The following is an 18,467-nucleotide window of genomic DNA, read 5'->3' as shown; positions in this document are numbered from 1 at the left end:
AAGCTTAGGGCAAACCTTGATTGTTTAGAAAGTAAATGTAACCTCATATTATGCTTATATATACTAGAAATATTTGGATACTGACAAGTCTTATGATTTGGGCTCTGTATGCTACCACATTGGAATTAAAATGAAACAAGTGAAATGCAATTTAAGTGCAAACTTCCATGTTTGATTCAAGGGGGTTGAACAAAAACATCCCATGCAACCATTTTTCTATCAAGTGTCCTCATTTCAATAGCTCAAAGATAACTGGACAAATTAGCATTACCATAAATAAAATGTTCATTTTTAATACTTTGTCGAGAATACGTGGCACGCAGTGATTGCCTGAAGTCTGGAACCCATGGACGTCACCAAACGCTGGGTTTCTTCCTTTGTGATGCTTTGCCAGGCCTTTACTGCAGTGGTCTTCAATTATTGCTGGTTTGTGGGTCTTTCTGTCTTAATCAAGTGAAATGCATGCTTGATCGGGTTCATATCTGGTGATCGACTCGGCCATTGCAGAATATTCCACTTCTTTGCCTTAAAAAAACTACTGGGTTGTTCTTGCAGTATATTTTGGTCATTGTCCATCTGTACTGTGAAGCTCCGTCCAATCAGCTTTGCTGCATTTGGCTGCATCTGAGCAGAAAGTATATCCCTCTACACTGCAGAATTCATCCGGCTGCTTCTGTCTTCTGTCACATCATCAATAAACACTAGTGACCCAGTACCACTGGAAGCCACGCATACTCGTACCGTCACACAGCCTCCACAATGTTTTACAGATGATGTGGTGTGCTTTATTTGACTTTGATAAATGGGTCCTGGGCAAGTTTAAAATTTTACTGTAAGTAAATCACACTGATTAGAAAATTTATTCAGAATTTCTGGGTAAAAAGCAGCAGCTAGATGCATTTAAAAAAAGTTGGCAGAGTTAGTAACGCCTTTAGCTCGTAATTAGCATTGTGTTGGAGGATGTACACACTCAGTTACTTCCACATTAATCGCCCTCCTCTACATCCATTAAAAAAAAAGAAAAAAAAGGGATATGTAGAGTAACTGTTTAAAAGAGAAAATCTTCAGGATGTCTATATAGTGCTTCACTCAGTCGTCTGCTCCTTCCATTCACTCACATCATTTCACGTAAGAACCAGAGGAAAGCGTTACCATTTGGGAGGTATTTATTGAAGGCACGGTGGAACATTAGCTGCACAGATGTAACGTTAATCTGAGAAACAGTTTAGCTCTAAAGGATTCTCATTCCTTTTTGGTTCTAGAGGATTTGATGGAGAACCATCAAATTAAAAAATCAGTGCTTATATGAATTAAGACATTATAAATATGACCAATGTTTTAGCGAACACACACACACACACACAGCAGAAACATCAATATATACCCTACGCAAAAACTCCTCAAGGTATACAGAATTTTCATCAGTAAGAATCCTGTGAGATCTCTTGTCAGTAATCCAACTGACCTTTTCCTATAGGAACCCTATAGAAAACTGGAACAATCCTATTGGAATTGCTTTGCAAGAATGACTACAGGATTCCTCAAATTAAAATCTGGGAGCATGCACTGGCATTGTGCATTGCCACATCCATGACACCGCGGAATGGCCTTGGGTCCTGGATAACAACCAACCAGGCAGACTACAAGTACATTCCCACCTCTCAAAATTAACCGTCTGCCAAATCTGGATACTGTGTATTGGTCCTACAGGAATCCCTATAAGATTCCTTCAGTCTTATATGAATTCATCCCACAGGCATCCTACAAGAGTTCTTCCTATAGGATCTGTTTAATTATGTAGGAATCCTACAGGATTTCGTCTAACACCAATTTTACAGGAAAACTCTAAGAATTCTACAGGAACTCTTGGAGTTTCCATATAGGAATCACTATAGGATTCATTTAAAAAGGTCCTATAGTAATTCCAGTGTGATTTCTTGAATCCTATGTGATTCTCCTACAATAGGAATCCTTCACCATTTGTCTAAAGGTATCCTCCAGGATTTCTTCCTGCAGGAATCCTATAGGACAACTGCAAGAATGTCACAGGAAAGCTAAGAATGCTATAGAAACCCTACTGGAATTTCCTTATATGAATTACTATAACATTCCTCTAAAAGGTCCTATAGAAAGTCAAGTATTTCTTCAGTCCTATAGGATTTCTTCACAATTTCTCTTGAAAAGAATCCTACAGGATTTCCCCCAATAGTAAAAATATGAGAATATCACAGAAAAACTAAGAATCCCATGGGAACCCAACTGGAGTTTCCTTATAAGAATTATTACAGGGTTCCTCTAAAAAGTCATACGAATTACAGTATGATTTCTTCATCCCTGTAGAATTTCTCCCAATACAAATCCCATAGAAATTCTGAAAGGATTACTACTGTGTAAGATTTTATTTTCCTGTAACACTTTTCAGTAGAGCATAGCTTAAATATTTGGGCTCACTGGTTGAGATATGATATTAACTACACGTGTATACACATGCTTCAATCTAAAGAAAATGTTCAAGTACTGCAGTTATTATTTATTAATACCCTCTGCTAACTGTTGGTGCTATGCTAATACAAGGATCACGTGGCTGCGTCTGCACCAAAAACATTTCAGCATGTGAGAAAACAAAAAAGAAAAACCCTTAAAACACTCATTTCAAACCTGCCTAGTCAGAAACACACACACACGCGCAGTCACGCAAACAGAATATTCTGTAAGTATCAACAGATATATAGATTTGTGCTTTGTCTCAGCACGTATTTGCATATTAAAGACACAAGAGATCCAGTCACATTTCTAGAGAGACATCATTCATCTTTCTGCTACAGCATCTGTGCACAAGAAATAAGAACACTTCAGTTTAATGCTTCCTGGTATGTTAACTACAAAAGAAAAAAGGTGCAGTTATTTAAAAAGGCACTGGTTATTGATGCTTCGCTTGTAAACGTGTAACCACTTAGAGGACAAATGATCATCATTAAAGGTGAGGCGTTTTGTTCGTGCATCGCCCACGTTAGATTCATGCCGATCTTTTTATACAGGAAATTAAAAATGCAAGAAGAAAGCTCAAGCAGAAAAAAAGTGTCTGATACCCGACGCACTCCTGAACGATCAGAAGTCAGTCATTTCTTTTTTCACCTGCAGTCCTCTTTTCTTGGACAACAGTTAATTTTATCTTCAGTAACTTTTCTTTGTTTGCAGTCTGATCACCCACCAGAGTCTCAGTGGCAGTTCTGGCATTTCGGGTGGCATTTCTGATTGTTGATGTTGCAACGACAGCCCCCGCTGGTGTCCCCAGGACCCTTAGAAACGAGGAGCACAAAATTTTCAAATTCACAGTTTATTTCTTTAAAAACAAAAAAAAAAAGAAGAAAAAAAAAAGAAAAAATATGTTGCTGAGATATTCAAAATGTCACAAAAAATATTCATTCATATTTTATAAATATGGAAATATAGACTGCATTTGTCAGGAAAAGTAAAATTCTATTCTTGGATGATGATATAAATGTAAAAACTGATAGAAACAAATATAATTATCTTAAAACTATAAAAATCTTAAAGTATATTGAAATAAATTTAATTAAGCAATTTATGCTGAAATAAAAGGTAAAATAAATAGACATTTATTCTTTTATATTTCCACATTCATTTATTGCTACATTTTTATTTCCATTTATATTTCTATAGACCCTTTTATATTTCTATATAGGTCCTCTTAAAAAAATTAATGTATTATTATTAATTAATGTATTATTTATGACTGTGGGGAGGTGATGGTCTAGTGGTTTAGCAGTGGCCTTAAGACCAGAGGATTCTCTGTTCAAACCCCCGCCAGAATGGAAAACTGCTAAGGGCCCTTGGGCAAGGTCCTTAATCTGCCTGTTGCTCCTGGTGTGCAGTTGAACAGTCCGCATGGCAGCACCCCAACATTGGTGTGTGAATAGGTGAATGTGAGGCATCATCTTTTAGCTTCTGATTCAGATAGAAAAGCACAATATAAATGCAATCATTTACCCCGCTGAAGCACATCTTCAGTGGGATCTTGCATTTAAAATATGATTATGAGATTAAAAACCATATTCTCCAGAGGAAGGCTGCTAATACTTACAGTGGACCCAGAAAGTATTCACAGCACTGCACTTTTTCCACATTTTATGTTATAGCCTTTTTGCAAAATGGATTAAATTATTTTTCCCCCTCAAAATCCTACTCACAACACCCCAAATGACAACGTGAAAAACATTTGAGATTTTTGCAAATTTATTGAAAATAAGGAATCACACGTACAGAAGTATTCACAGCCCAAAATTGAGCTTCATGGCAAAGGCTGGAGTAAATTCAGCTGATTGGCCATGATTTGGAAAAACACACACCTGTCTACATATAAGGTCCCAGAGTTGACAGTCAGAGCACAAACCAAGGATGAACCTTCCAGAAGGACAACCATCTCTGCAGCAATCCACCAATCAGGCCTGTATGGTAGAGGGTCCAGACAGAAGCCACTCCTTACTAAAATGCACATGGCAGCCCACCTGGAGTTTAACAAAAGGCACCTGAAGGACTCTCAGACCAGGAGAAACAAAATTCTCTGGTCTGATGAGACAAAGATTGAACTCTTTGGCGTCATGTTTGGAGGAAACCAGGCACCATCCCTACAGTGAAGCATGGTGGTGGCAGCATCATGCTGTGGGGATGTTTTTCAGCAGCAGGAACTGGGAGACTAGTCAGGATTGAGCAATGTACAGAGACATCCTGGATGAAAACCTGCTCCAGAGCGCTCTTGACCTCAGACTGGGGAGACGATTCATCTTTTATCAGGACAATGACTCTAAACACACAGTTAAGATATCAAAGGAGTGGCTTCAGGACAACTCCGTGAATGCCCTTGAGTGGCCCAGCCAGAGCCCAGACCTGAATCTGATTGAACATCTCTGAAGAGATCTGAAAATGTCTGTGCACCAACGCTCCCCATCCAACCTGATGGAGCTTGAAAGGTGCTGTAAAGAGGAATTGACCAAACTGGCCAAAGATAGGTGCACCAAGCTTGTGGCATCATATTCAAAAAAACATGAGGCTGAAATTACTACCAAAGGTGCATCAAGTATTGAGCAACTTTTTTCATGTTGTCATTATTGGTGTTGTAAGTAGAATTCTGAGGGGGGAAAAAAAAAATCTATTTTAAAATAAGGCTGTAACATAACAAAATGTGGAAAAGTGAAGTGCTGTGAATACTTTTTGGATGCACCGTATGCATTTCCCAGGGATCATCTACCCAAAGTAGATGATCTCACAGGACCCAAAGTACTCTGGCTCCTGAATCTCAGTTGACAAACTGAAACGGAGAATCCGTAGAAAACAAAAAAAGGGACATCTCACCTTCGGCCCCCAGCGGGGCCCCCTGGTCACCCAGCAGATCTCGATGTGACAGACAGTGCAACGCAGCCAATCACACCCATCCCTCTTCTGCACAATGATCCCACACTGTGGACAGTGTATCGCTTCGCCCGACTGCACAAGCGTCTGTTAGTGAGAGAACCACACAGCTGAGCCCGGCGCACGATCACATCGCTCACCAACACGCCATCATCAGGTCCACAAAGATTTATACTTAGGGGTTTTTAGCAACAACAAGGAGGTTTTGTTTTTATTCAGAATTGAATTTTTGTCTGTCTGTGAACAACATAATGCCAAAAAAGATTAAAGTTTAAATAACTGTGGCACAGGGGGTGATTCTGCAGTAACAGAATGACAATAAGAACAATTTATTTATTTAATGTAAAGCTAAGATATGGTCAGATTTTGCTGTCATTGTAATTCCATGACCACAGAACAGTCCAGGAAAACTGGATCCAGATAATCTTCTGATAAACATGTAGGCTCACCTTCAGGAGGTCAGTCGTTCTCTTGGCAGCAGAATCATTAATCGCTCGGGCAGCCAGATCGTCCTGGTACTGCTTACAGTTCATCCCCTCATGGACAGACTGAGTACATTCAACAGCAAAAAACACAACCAGGACCATGAAAAAAGTCAAATCTTTAACTGTGTGGCCATTCGCGGCATTAACACGACAACAGTCTGCAGACAATCACTGTCATGCTGGCAGTGAAATTTGTCTAAGTGTCCCATGAGTGTGGCTTTGGTGTGTGCGCTGAACTAACAGGAGGCGTGGCTTCCGATAGAAGCAGTTGTGGAGATCTGTGGATCTGGACATCTAAGCTGGACAACACATACTGTGTTTGGACAGACATGAACTAACAACTGTCCACTGTGACGTGCATGTGTCTGCTTGCTGCCGTTACGTGGAGATAAATAAAAACATATCACTGTGGTGACGGGATGCCCCCAGGTTGAAATGGACCATCAGATCAGAACATGCAGCTGGCGATCTGACTGTCATGTGACCCATGTGAGGTCTGTTCCACGTGATGTGGTGTCTGTGCTGCGGCGCGCCGTCCACAAGACACGCGTGTCAGGCAGAACACGCGTGGGGTAAATGGACGCACCAGACCAGTAGATGTGGACATGATCAGTGCACAGTGCTGCTCATTCATGTCATTTCATGACTGTATGTCAGTGATTTTCAACCTTTTTTGAGCCGCGGCACCCTTTTTATATTTACAAAATCCTGCCGCACACCACTGTCATGTGTCATGTGTCACGCACCACTAACTCGACTGTCTCCACACGGTGCGTTAGCACGTTAGCAACACGTGCGGTACAGATATGACATAACATAGTATACTATAGTCATGGAGCTGTATATAAGAACTAGAGAGCGCAGTCCCATTGCTGCACACTAAACGAAAACGTCCCTTCATGAACAGCGACATGACGTCTCCTAACCGGGCAAAATATTGACGAAGTACCCGGATGTTAATGCATTTTCAATGGAGATTCGTAACTGAACACACTCAGAAAAATGCTCGCAAAATACGTGTTAAAATGCCATTTTGACCTGGATATCGAGCCAGTAAAATTAAATTAAATTATGTGAGGAAAGTATTAAACTTACTCTGACACACACACATTCACAAATATTAGAGTTGAAAGTTACACGGATCTGTGCTGATAAGCTACGCTGCTCGGCTGAGCTGCTGCTGCGTTCAACCCAGCGCGGCTTCTAAAACCATTACAATACATTTATATATATTCTATTTTTACACAATTATCCTTTATTGACTGAGTTTCATTCATGAAGTCAACGGTGTGTGTGTGCACATCTCTGTGTGTGTGGCAGCACAGCGCGGGTCATTAATCTCATTATTTTAAAGGTGCAAAAAAAAAAAAAAAAAAAACTTGCCCGTCTTGTCGAACAATTTTTAGTCACTAACGACAAGAATTTGAACTAGACATTGGTCTAGCAGTGGAAAATATCAACTAGACATAAGTGAAATTAATGATCCGTGTCATCGGGCGACACAGGTACGGCAGGAGACATATAGCTGTTTATCATCCAAATATCACGGTCAAAGTGACAACAATAACCAAAACCACTTACTTATGGAAGGAAATATTGTCTCCCTTGTTCCTCCGTTTGTGACTTTGCCAACATGCGCAGCTTTCCGGCATATTCCACCTGTTTCTTGACGAGACTAAGTGAACTTCTATGCATACAAATTACTAACTTGCCCGGAATTACAAATGGCGATCACGCCTCCTTGTCGGCACACGGCTCAGCGCTACTGCGTGCTTTGCTGCCATCTAGTGGAATAAAAGAGCATTACTCCATCTGCCACACTATTACAGCACATACACCCGATAATGGTGATATTTGATAATTGCCCACGGCACCCCTGACGATCGATCACGGCACCCCGGTTGAGAATCACTGCTGTATGTAACCATGGGTCATCACCAGAGGAACACACGGATCACATTTGTATTGTTCAGTTGATAAATGCGGTGTTTTTATATGGTGTGTGATTTTAATTTTTTTGTCATACTTCCATGTCCTTCTTGATATAAGGCAGATTCCTGTAGCTTTCAAAGGACAGCTCCGTAGCTCAATGGTAAAGTTTCTGACTGAATATCAGAGCTTTTGGAAGGTGCGGGTTCGAGTCCTGTGGGTGGTATGTTGTTGTTTTTATTATTATTATTATTTATTACACATAAGGGGCGCGACATGGTCCCACACGTACCGGCTGTTTTTATTTTTAATTTATTTATTCCACATATGCGGCACGACGTGGTCCCACAGGTACCGCCTGGTTTTCATTTTTTTTATTTATTCCACATAAGTGGCGCGATGTGCTGCACCTCGCACTGTGTCCCTGCTCGAAAGACACCATTGCATGCACGAACTCTCGCACTCACTCTTGCATTGCGCCGATGCCTGCCCATCGGCACAATGTTTCTTGCTGTGCTAATTCAAACTGTTTCACGCTGCTTTGCTGTATTCGACCAAACTTCACACTATGTGTGAAGGGGCCCTAAAACCCGTTTTCCATTCCAGAATAACTGATCATGGGAGGGATGATTAAAAAAAAATAGCTAATCTGTGCACCATTGTTTTTGTTGTGGATTATCACAGAAGAGTTAACAGAGAAACAAACAAAAAAATAAAATAAAATGTTTGAAAATAAAAATGCATTAATTAAAATTAAACACACTTACTGCAGTACAAACCTCTGCTAAGCCAAAAACTATCACATTAAAAGTGATATATGCACAAAAACTGGAACAAAAGCAAATCTCTGTATGCTCCATCAAACTACTTAATCTGTGCATAACTCTATTTTCTTATGATGAAAATGACAAACTGACCTGTTGAAATATAAATCCAGAGGTGGTGCTCAAGCAGTTCATAAAAACTTTCTTTCCAAGTCCTATATAGACCACGAGGCCCATCAGAACACTACTTATCTCCATATATCTGTAGGGTGAAGTGGACACCATCCACTATCTCCCCACTTTTATGACATAAAAATATAAATGTCAGAAATGCATGATTTTTTGGGGGGTGGGCTTTGACCTCCCAGTAATAATGCAAAAAATTTTAATTTTGAGAGTTTTATGACTCTTGAGTTTTAAGATATAAAGGTTTGCCAGAAGAACAGGATTTCTCCTGACGAGCACAACTTACAGTTGTGGGAAAAAGCAAAACACTTTTTAATCTCAAAGCCAGAACAATTCACTTAAGAAATGATTTAAATTAATACTCACCTTCATTTAATGCAACAACTAATTCAACAGTTTTACAACCAGTTGGCTTCAGACAAGTGAGAGGATGAATACAAAAACATCCCCAAGTCACTGAATATCTTTAAGATTTCAGTTAAAATCAATTAAGAAATATACAGGAGGGGACAGACATGTAAACGCCACACATAAAGGAACAGAGCGTGGGTGAAACCGACGGTCTGACACAGTACGAGAACACCTGTGCACACGAAGCTTCAGTGGCTGTGAGTGGAGAGACTGTGTTGGTGAACCAGCCAGAGCTTCATGTCAGAATGGACCACAGAGAGACTTTTTTTTGTTTTAGACTCAAGTTTCCCCACATTCAAGGTCATATTCTGCACTTTGAAGTCATCACTGTCAGTTTTCAGTCTTATATTCTGTGACAGGCAGGTTAAAAAACAAATCCCTGTGTAAATACCTTGCAAATGAGACAGTTGTGTCTTCTACAGACCGGACAGTGGAAGACGTTAACCGTGTCCTCATACACGCACCAGCCTGGACAGTCCGGAGTTGCACAGTGGTAGCTGCCTTCACATCGAGACTCAGCCACCGACAGACCCCTCTGCAGCCAGCGCTCGTACTCGTCTGACGACACCAGCTGTCAAGAAGGAGAACGTCAGAAGAACAAAGCCGCCCCGTCCTCCACTACTTCATAAAAACAGGTTCAGAAGAAAAAGTCTAATAAACACGGACAAAGCGTTATCTGACTGAATGAATCAAAGCTGACAGCTGGTGTGACTCACAGCTTTGATCTCCCGCTCCTGCAGGGTGCATGTGCAGGCGTACGTGTCGTCTCTGTAGGGACAGGACACCTCTGGATCGTCACACAGCAGGATGACGGAGCGCAAACATTCCCTGACCAACACAGACAACTTAAGGTGGACGAACACAGCGGCAGCACCAATAAAACGTGAGGAAGACAAAAACCTGGTGCAGCAAATTGGACACCAACTTATTCTACAACCCCTGGCAAAAAATTATGGAATCACCAGCCTCGGAGGATGTTCATTCAGTTGTTTAATTTTGTAGAAAAAAAGCAGATCACAGACATGACACAAAACTAAAGTCATTTCAAATGGCAACTTTCTGGCTTTAAGAAACACTATAAGAAATCAAGAAAAAAAAGATTGTGGCAGTCAGTTAGACCAAGCAGAGGAAAAAATATGGAATCACTCAATTCTGAGGAAAAAATTATGGAATCACCCTGTAAATTTTCATCCCCAAAACTAACACCTGCATCAGATCAGATCTGCTCGTTAGTCTGCATCTAAAAAGGAGTGATCACACCTTGGAGAGCTGTTGCACCAAGTGGACTGACATGAATCATGGCTCCAACACGAGAGATGTCAATTGAAACAAAGGAGAGGATTATCAAACTCTTAAAAGAGAGTAAATCATCACGCAATGTTGCAAAAGATGTTGGTTGTTCACAGTCAGCTGTGTCTAAACTCTGGACCAAATACAAACAACATGGGAAGGTTGTTAAAGGCAAACATACTGGTAGACCAAGGAAGACATCAAAGCGTCAAGACAGAAAACTTAAAGCAATATGTCTCAAAAATCAAAAAATGTACAACAAAACAAATGAGGAACGAATGGGAGGAAACTGGAGTCAACGTCTGTGACCGAACTGTAAGAAACCGCCTAAAGGAAATGGGATTTACATACAGAAAAGCTAAATGAAAGCCATCATTAACACCTAAACAGAAAAAAAACAAGGTTACAATGGGCTAAGGAAAAGCAATTGTGGACTGTGGATGACTGGATGAAAGTCATATTCAGTGATGAATCTCGAATCTGCATTGGGCAAGGTGATGATGCTGGAACTTTTGTTTGGTGCCTTTCCAATGAGATTTATAAAGATGACTGCCTGAAGAGAACATGTAAATTTCCACAGTCATTGATGATATGGGGCTGCATGTCAGGTAAAGGCACTGGGGAGATGGCTGGCATTACATCATCAATAAATGCACGTTTGTTATTTTGGACAATTGAAAGGATGTTTGGGGATGAAATAATTTTTCAAGATGATAATGCATCTTGCCATAGAGCAAAAACTGCAAAAACATTCCTTGCAAAAAGACACATAGGGTCAATCTCATGGCATAGGGTCAATGTCAATGAGCAGATCTGATTTGATGCAGGTGTTAATTTGGGGGATGAAAATTTACAGGGTGATTCCATAATTTTTTCCTCAGAATTGAGTGATTCCATATTTTTTTCCTCTGCTTGGTCTAAAAAAGTAACCGTTACTGACTGCCACAATCTTTTTTTCTTGATTTCTTATAGTGTTTCTTAAAGCCAGAAAGTTGCCATTTGAAATGACTTTAGTTTTGTGTCATGTCTGTGATCTGCTTTTTTTCTACAAAATTAAACAACTGAATGAACATCCTCTGAGGCCGGTGATTCCATAATTTTTGCCAGGGGTTGTATAATCATCCCACGTACAGGTATTATTTTATGATACCTTTATGATCAGACAAATAACGTGGTATATTTTTTCAAAACGATTGGAGCATTTTTTTTTTTTTAATTTTAATCCATGTAATTGTTCAATATTGACCCCTACCTGGCTGCCAAATGAAAATTCAAGTGGCCATTCGGCTTTTTCAGGAGGAATGTCTCTGGAGTATTTGTGCCGAATTTGGTGCTTGTATCACCATTTGCAGGATTCCGCTCTAAATATTCTGTTATCTGCCGCACTACTGGTCTACCTTTGCATACCGCTTGGAACACCACCACCATCTCTATTTTCTCATTTTTGTCCCACCCCCTGACTCTTACTTGCAGAAACAGTGGAGACACTCCCTTAGTAGTACTCCCTCTCCAGGCTGGAGGTCCACGTAACAGATCCTGCAGTCCACAGTTTCAGGGTTCGGCACAAGGTCCTGACCGTCCATCATCACCAGCCGGGCGTAGTTCTCTCTGCGCTCCTCCTCCCTCGCCTGGGACAAGAGGCGGGGCCATCGGGAAGGTTAAGGGTACATTTTGGGCTTTATTTTCTTGGGAATTTTGGAGTATTAAGGTTTTTGTATTAAATATTCACCTGTGCACATTTTGAACACATACATTATAGAAGCTTGCATACAAACAAACTGTCAATAAATGGTTTTATTTGGAGCTCTTTCACAGAATATGTACAAATAGACAGTGCAAAAAAAAGTTATGAAAATACATTCAATTTAGAGGAAACCTCTGCTTTTAAGGAGTTCATCAAACACCAACTCAAAGCTGGAGGTTAACAGCAATCAGCATCATCCTGCCAGATTTTTAGTATGAGGGAAATGATTAAAAAGCATTTATGACAAATTGTTATAAATTATACTCCAAAGAAGAACTGGAGGAACCAGAGTCTCAAATCCTGCTCCTGCAGACCACCTGCATATCCTCAGACTACACGACTGGCTAAATCTGGGCCAGGTTTAATACAGCAGTCTAATCTTACAGTCTACTAAACTTACTTAATCAACTAAGGTTAGTCGCCCAACATTAGCTGTCTCAGCTCCGTTCCACATAGATGGCTAAACTTGTAGATTAGCCGCCTACCGTTAGTCAATATTTTCACAGGCATAAACAGCCTCGCGAGTGCCGTTGCCAAGAAAATCCTCCAATGATGAGAGTTTTGTTTACTTGCTGGTTGGTTGCCTGCTACAAACATGGCACACGATAACCTGCCAAAAAGTCCCACAGGCCTCAGTGCAATCAAAACGTGATCCGAGCTGCCAGGGCTGTCCGGTTTGGTGGTTGATGGCTGGAGTTATCATGTCACGATGAAGAGGATTGTCTGTGGATGGAAGTGGTATCGCTGTTGAACCTCAGGGTACGTAAACATCTCCAATAGATTATTGGTCCTGAACACCCGCTCCCGCAGCAAGGCTCTCCTTCCTTCCTGCTCCATCAAGTGGTGGTAAATGGACTGCATTCATTTAGCTTTTCCATCTGTATCAGACGCTCAAAGTGCTTTACCTTTAAAGCTTTAGCTTTAAAGTGCTTTACCTCACATTTACTGCAATGTCAGGGTGCTGCCATACAAGGTGCTCACTACACACCGGGAGCAACTAGGGGATTAAGGACCTTACCCAAGGGCACTTAGTGATTTTCCAGTCAGGCTGGGATTTAAACCGAGGAGCTTCTGGTCTCAAGCCCAACCCCTTAGCCACTAGACCATCACCTCCCTTTGGTACATGATAGGCGCCATTTTTGACACAAGACACTAAAGTTTTGTTGACTAAAATAAGATTAGCCTCCTCTGTAGCAGGCTAAAAACTTTATTTGGTTAACATGAAACTTTAGCCAACTAAGCACTTTGTGCAACGACGAACGTCCAAAAAAGAAAAAGAGTGGACTAAGTGATTTTAGCCAACTAAATAAGATTAGACCGCTTGATGAAACCGGGCCCTGGTGTTTGCCAGCTCATTAACGGCCGAACACCTGGCTGAGTTAATCAGAGCAGGTAAGGAGGAAGATATGCAGCTTGTTTGTCTGCAGGACCAAACACAAAAACCCGCACTTCTTATTTGTTCAACATTAAACACGAAGATCAAATGAGCTTCAGCGGCACGGGTGTATCCAAAAATCAGAATGTCCAACCTTTTGTTAATCTTCAGGATAAATCTACTACCTGTTTTTCCAACATGCAGACATGATGTACTTGTACTTCGTATTTGTGCTTTGTATTTGGTTGTGCTTCTGCAGTGACATCTTAACGTCTGTGTGCAATTAAAAATCTGCTGTTACATGTAAGTGAAACATTTAAATGAACACTGTGTTTCAGTAGTCCTGGTCCAGGTTAAACAGGAGTGGGTTGTTTTGAGCCCCAGCACTCCTCAGCACCTCTCTTCTCCCTTTCTCCTTTAAAACAAAAAAAACAAAAAAACAGAGACAGAAGAGAAGAGAGTCAACCTGAGAGAGCTTGAGCCAACGTCTCCCACCAGAACCCCGAAAGCTAAATCCTTCATACTTTTGGTTATATAGCAGGCTGGAGACGTATCGGACTTTGGCGGGAACTAAGGAATCAGAGAAGAACCGTAAAGAAAGAAAATGCATCCAAACATGAGAAGGAAAAATGATTTTAGAATGTTTTAGGATGTTCTGGGGGTATGAGTGTGGGCGATAATGAATAACAACATACATTTCTGTAAATTTATCACATTCTGGTTTAATCATGTAAACTCTATGAAGGTATCATGCAACTGCAAAATTAATTTATTTGATATTCACTCATAATTATGGTAAAAATTTAAAAAATGGACCTAGTATGTCAGAATATATGTCTTATGAGTCCACTTGTTTGGCCTCAGCTGAAGGAAAGGCGCTTCCATATACCTCTGACTTAACCACGTAAAGACACGTGAGGGAAGCCACACCATAATAAATCTGTGGCTGTGATTGGAGAAACTGGGCATACTGCAGTCACAGCTTCACAGTGTGGAGTGGAATAGGAAAGGCTTTTCTGAAAAAAAGACGAGATATTTTAGCTACAGCTTGCTGGAAGGCACATGGGACACCCGAGCCTAGATTTGATCTACTTTCTTCAATAGAAGTCCTTCTTGGTTCCACTCAACCATGAAGCCGTGACTGGAGATGCACCATACAAAAGTTGCACAATGTGTAGTTTCTCCAGTCACATTAGTCTGTAAGTCCTTCAAAGCTGTCATGAGTGTCTTGTGGCTTCCCTCACTAGTCTCCTCCTTGCACGACCACTCAGTTTTTGAGAACTTCCTACCACAGATGGTTTACCATATGGTAAATCCGTCTTTCTTGATGATAATTTCTTGATGACTGACAGAAATGAAGTCCAAGATATATAAAGTGACTTGGAAATGTTCACGTATCTGAACGGTCTGAAAAAGACTGGCAGTAAAAGTGATGATTTACCGTAAATTCAGCAAAGTGAGAAAAAAAACTGTTGTATGTATATTTCATATCTCCATTTTTATTTGATAAATGAAAGCTTTTGTTGTTGATGAATAGATCTGGATATTTAATTGAATAAAATTATACAACATTTGTTTATTTTGTATTTATTACAGTTGGTTTATTTTTGTTTTTATTAAAATTGGTTTGGGTTTGTATTTATTTCTGAACAAATTTTAAAATCTGTACTTCAAATCCCATGTTTGCCAAAAACTGAGATCCAACTTTTTAAATTAAAACACGATGCGACTCGAGCCTGCTATAAAATGATTTTATACAAATATAACCAATTTATGAGGCATACAGTGTCTGAGTTTCTGATTTTCACTGTTAAGCCTTAGAATAAACTGAAGTGACGTTTAATTTGGAGTCTGGATGAGGATGCGTGATTGAAGGACTGTCGTAGGACTGTAGGTGGACCCTAAGCGTTTTTATTTTTTGTTTTTTAATATTTATTTCATTCATTTAAGAGAAAAAAACAAAAAAAAAACAAAACAGAAAAACAGAAATAACAGGTTTCTGTTCTACCTGCTGGAACTGCCTCATGGCCTCCTTTTCTTGCTGGAGCCACCTGAGTTCCAGTTCGTCGGGACGGTACCCGCCCGGGATCGCGTAGCTCTCAGGTCGGTTTGTGCTGCAGATCTCACAGCCCGGTCGTGTGGGTTTGTTGATGTAGGTGCACGAGGGACACGACCAACCCTGCAGCACAGATTTACACATTTATGTGTCATGACAAACCTGCTCTCTGCGTAATTAAAAAAAACAGCAACAACAACAACAAAAAACAAAACAAAACCACCATCAGTGCCGCAGGTTACCTGAGTGGATGACAGTTTGGGACTCAGCGCCTCACTGAGGTGCAGCATCTCCAGGTTGAAGAGATCCCTGATGTTACCGATGGTTACCCGGTCAGAGCCACCTGAAGCATTTTTTTGGGGGGGCGGGGGCGGGGGGAGCACATGTAACCAATGTCAAATCTAAATATACTAAGTGCGTGTACACTAAAACTGCACAACTGGTTTTTAGATATTTACATTACACACGCAAATAATTATTCTTTTCCTGACTGAATCAGCTGTTCGTTTTTATGATCAACTCCTCTGTCTTTAAAATGTAGGGAAATAGTCAAAATGAACAAATTAATTAAAAATGCCCACAGATGAAGTTATTCTTAAATATTTTTGTCCACTTAGCACAATAAAAACCAAGGTTTTCACATGTACAAAGAATTTAAAAAACAAACCACAAATGCAGCAAACCCTCATAATCATGAGGGTGGATATATTCAAAGTTTTGTTTCTTGATAACAAATAATGATAAACTGTCCCATCCCTTCATGTTAACAACTCTAAATATGCAAAAGTGTGGAAATTCAGGCAGCCTCCGTGGTTTCTGTTCAGGAAGTGGTTAATTATTACAGAGGGCGCGCCGGTCTGATGGATTAGAATATGGTGTTATTACTATTTGATAAAACTATATATTGGCAGTGGACTGTTCCTGTTCTCTCTCTACATTTATCTAAACATTTGGCTTAAGCAATTTGTGCTTTTATAACAACTGACAGTGTCTTAAAATAAACTAAAATAAAATGTGATACAAGTAAAGCTGCATCTACTGTTCATTAAGTTACCAATATAACTTTTAGTTCTCATGAACACTGATTTGGGTTTAAATTAAATTCTTATTCACTTCTATAAATGGGAAACACAATAACAATGGATTTTTCCATCCAGTTCTGACATCAGTGTTTCTGGGATACTCGCAACATGTGCAAAATGATGCACAAACATTTTTCACATCAATATCTGACTCCTATAAGCAGGTTAAATATTTATCATTTTAATTCACATGAGTATTTCATGCACATGTAACAAAAGAACCCATAAAATGCCGGTTTAGCAGGCAAACACATCATGTTTGCATGGAGACAGTTTGAAATAAATTAATCCCAAAGACAAAGTTGATTTGTGTGAAATAACTTGAATAACCTCAATTGACAATGAATTCAGTCAAAAACATGATATAATAAAATCAAAGACTTACTGGGGGCATTAGCTTTATGTATAAATGATGATTCAAAAAAGTCAGGCAGCATTTTGGTCGCACCAGCCCTTTTTTAATTTATTCATGATGAATTTTAAATCATCTCCCTGCAGAACGTTTCATCCATTTCCTTTATCGTTTCAACACGATGCAGCAAAAAAAGACTGTTTGTTGCTTATGTACATTTTGACATGACAAACTCCCTATGTGAGGATTTACTTTTTTGTAAATATGTCAGAGACTGAGCCACAGCTGAAGAGCTATTCAAAATGCTGGACTGCTTCCTGACTGAAAATGGGCTAAAGTGGGAGATATGCACTGGTGTTTGCAGTGATGGTGAACAGACTGTGGCAGCAATGAGAAAAGGACTTCAGGCACTCATCAAATTTTATTTTTCAGTATCAAACAACAGTCGGTCAAAAAGGATTTAATTTTTTTTTAATTTCAAGCAAAGTGATGTACTTTAAATTTTTGTCTGTTACAGACTAAACAGCAATGTTAAAGTTATTCTTTGTTGTAAGTTGGTCTATATTTCTTTCTTTTTTGTTTTCTTTAATGTTAATAAGGATTCAATGTTATGCAGAGATGCACTTATAACAATTTTATGGAAAAATTATACTATTTATAGTCATGGCAGAGAGTGGGGGGCGCAAAATGATTTGTTCTTCCTGGGGTCTGGGGGGGGGGGGGGGGCAACAGAAAACAATTGAGAAGCACTGCTGTAAGCCCACATGGAGATGACACCATGCTGTTTCTTCCAAATCCCACGGAAGCACAACCGGCCGCCAGGCAGTAGCCTGCGAGCCCCCTCCCCCCCAAGGCCTGGCACCAGGAGGAGGCTCTGGTCTCCCTAATCCGGGTGAGGTGACTCCATCCCTACCCGTGTCAATCATAAAGGGTCATGAAGATCGCCCTTTGTCTCCTCACCTGGGACCAATTTGTCAAGGGTGGCCCTACCAGGAGACAACACAGCTCCCAGGATCACTGAAGCACACAAACCCCTCTACCACCATAAGGCGCGCACACAGGTGAGCACACTCCCACCACCGGACAGAGCACGAGTTGCACAATGTGTCAACGTCAGCCACCTGAAAAGCAGACAAAAATATCTGTGTTTTTTAAGACGCTCCCACGGTGGTGAAGACAGCAACACTCGCTCTCCTGGAAGTAGCAGCTGGAGTAGTTCTCCTGCTCAGGGTGAGTGTGCTGTGTGCCCTGCCCCTAACAAGCAGCAAAAGTCCAGTCACCACTGGATGACAGGTTCTGATCCAGCTTGGCTGTCTGAAGGGAAATACTCCCCCTGGCTGTACGTGACTGATTCTCCTTTTCT

At 40.4% G+C, this 18,467-nt stretch overlaps 1 protein-coding gene across 2 annotated transcripts in view; it reads right to left on the bottom strand.

Annotated features, from left to right (window-relative positions):
• Positions 1–1,152: 1,152 nt before the first annotated feature.
• shrprbck1r (sharpin and rbck1 related) overlaps positions 1,153–18,467 on the bottom strand; it is a 36,842-nt gene continuing 19,527 nt past the window's right edge. The window contains exons 7-14 of one of the 2 annotated variants that reach the window (XM_034160175.1): positions 15,913–16,013; positions 15,623–15,793; positions 11,963–12,123; positions 9,922–10,033; positions 9,597–9,776; positions 5,880–5,978; positions 5,374–5,517; positions 1,153–3,299 (exon numbers count right to left, since the gene is read on the bottom strand). In XM_034160175.1, the coding sequence (XP_034016066.1) occupies positions 3,219–3,299; positions 5,374–5,517; positions 5,880–5,978; positions 9,597–9,776; positions 9,922–10,033; positions 11,963–12,123; positions 15,623–15,793; positions 15,913–16,013 (1,049 nt within the window). In that variant the 3' untranslated portion in view covers positions 1,153–3,218. The remainder of the gene's footprint in view (positions 3,300–5,373; positions 5,518–5,879; positions 5,979–9,596; positions 9,777–9,921; positions 10,034–11,962; positions 12,124–15,622; positions 15,794–15,912; positions 16,014–18,467) is intronic. The other variant, XM_034160247.1, reaches the window with a different exon arrangement.

Source organism: Thalassophryne amazonica, chromosome 1 (genome assembly GCF_902500255.1).
Source record: "Thalassophryne amazonica chromosome 1, fThaAma1.1, whole genome shotgun sequence".
In the NCBI taxonomy this organism is placed as follows: Eukaryota; Metazoa; Chordata; class Actinopteri; order Batrachoidiformes; family Batrachoididae; genus Thalassophryne; species Thalassophryne amazonica.
The sequence above is the reverse complement of the archived record's forward strand: the minus strand, read 5'-3'. Positions and strand labels throughout refer to the sequence as shown.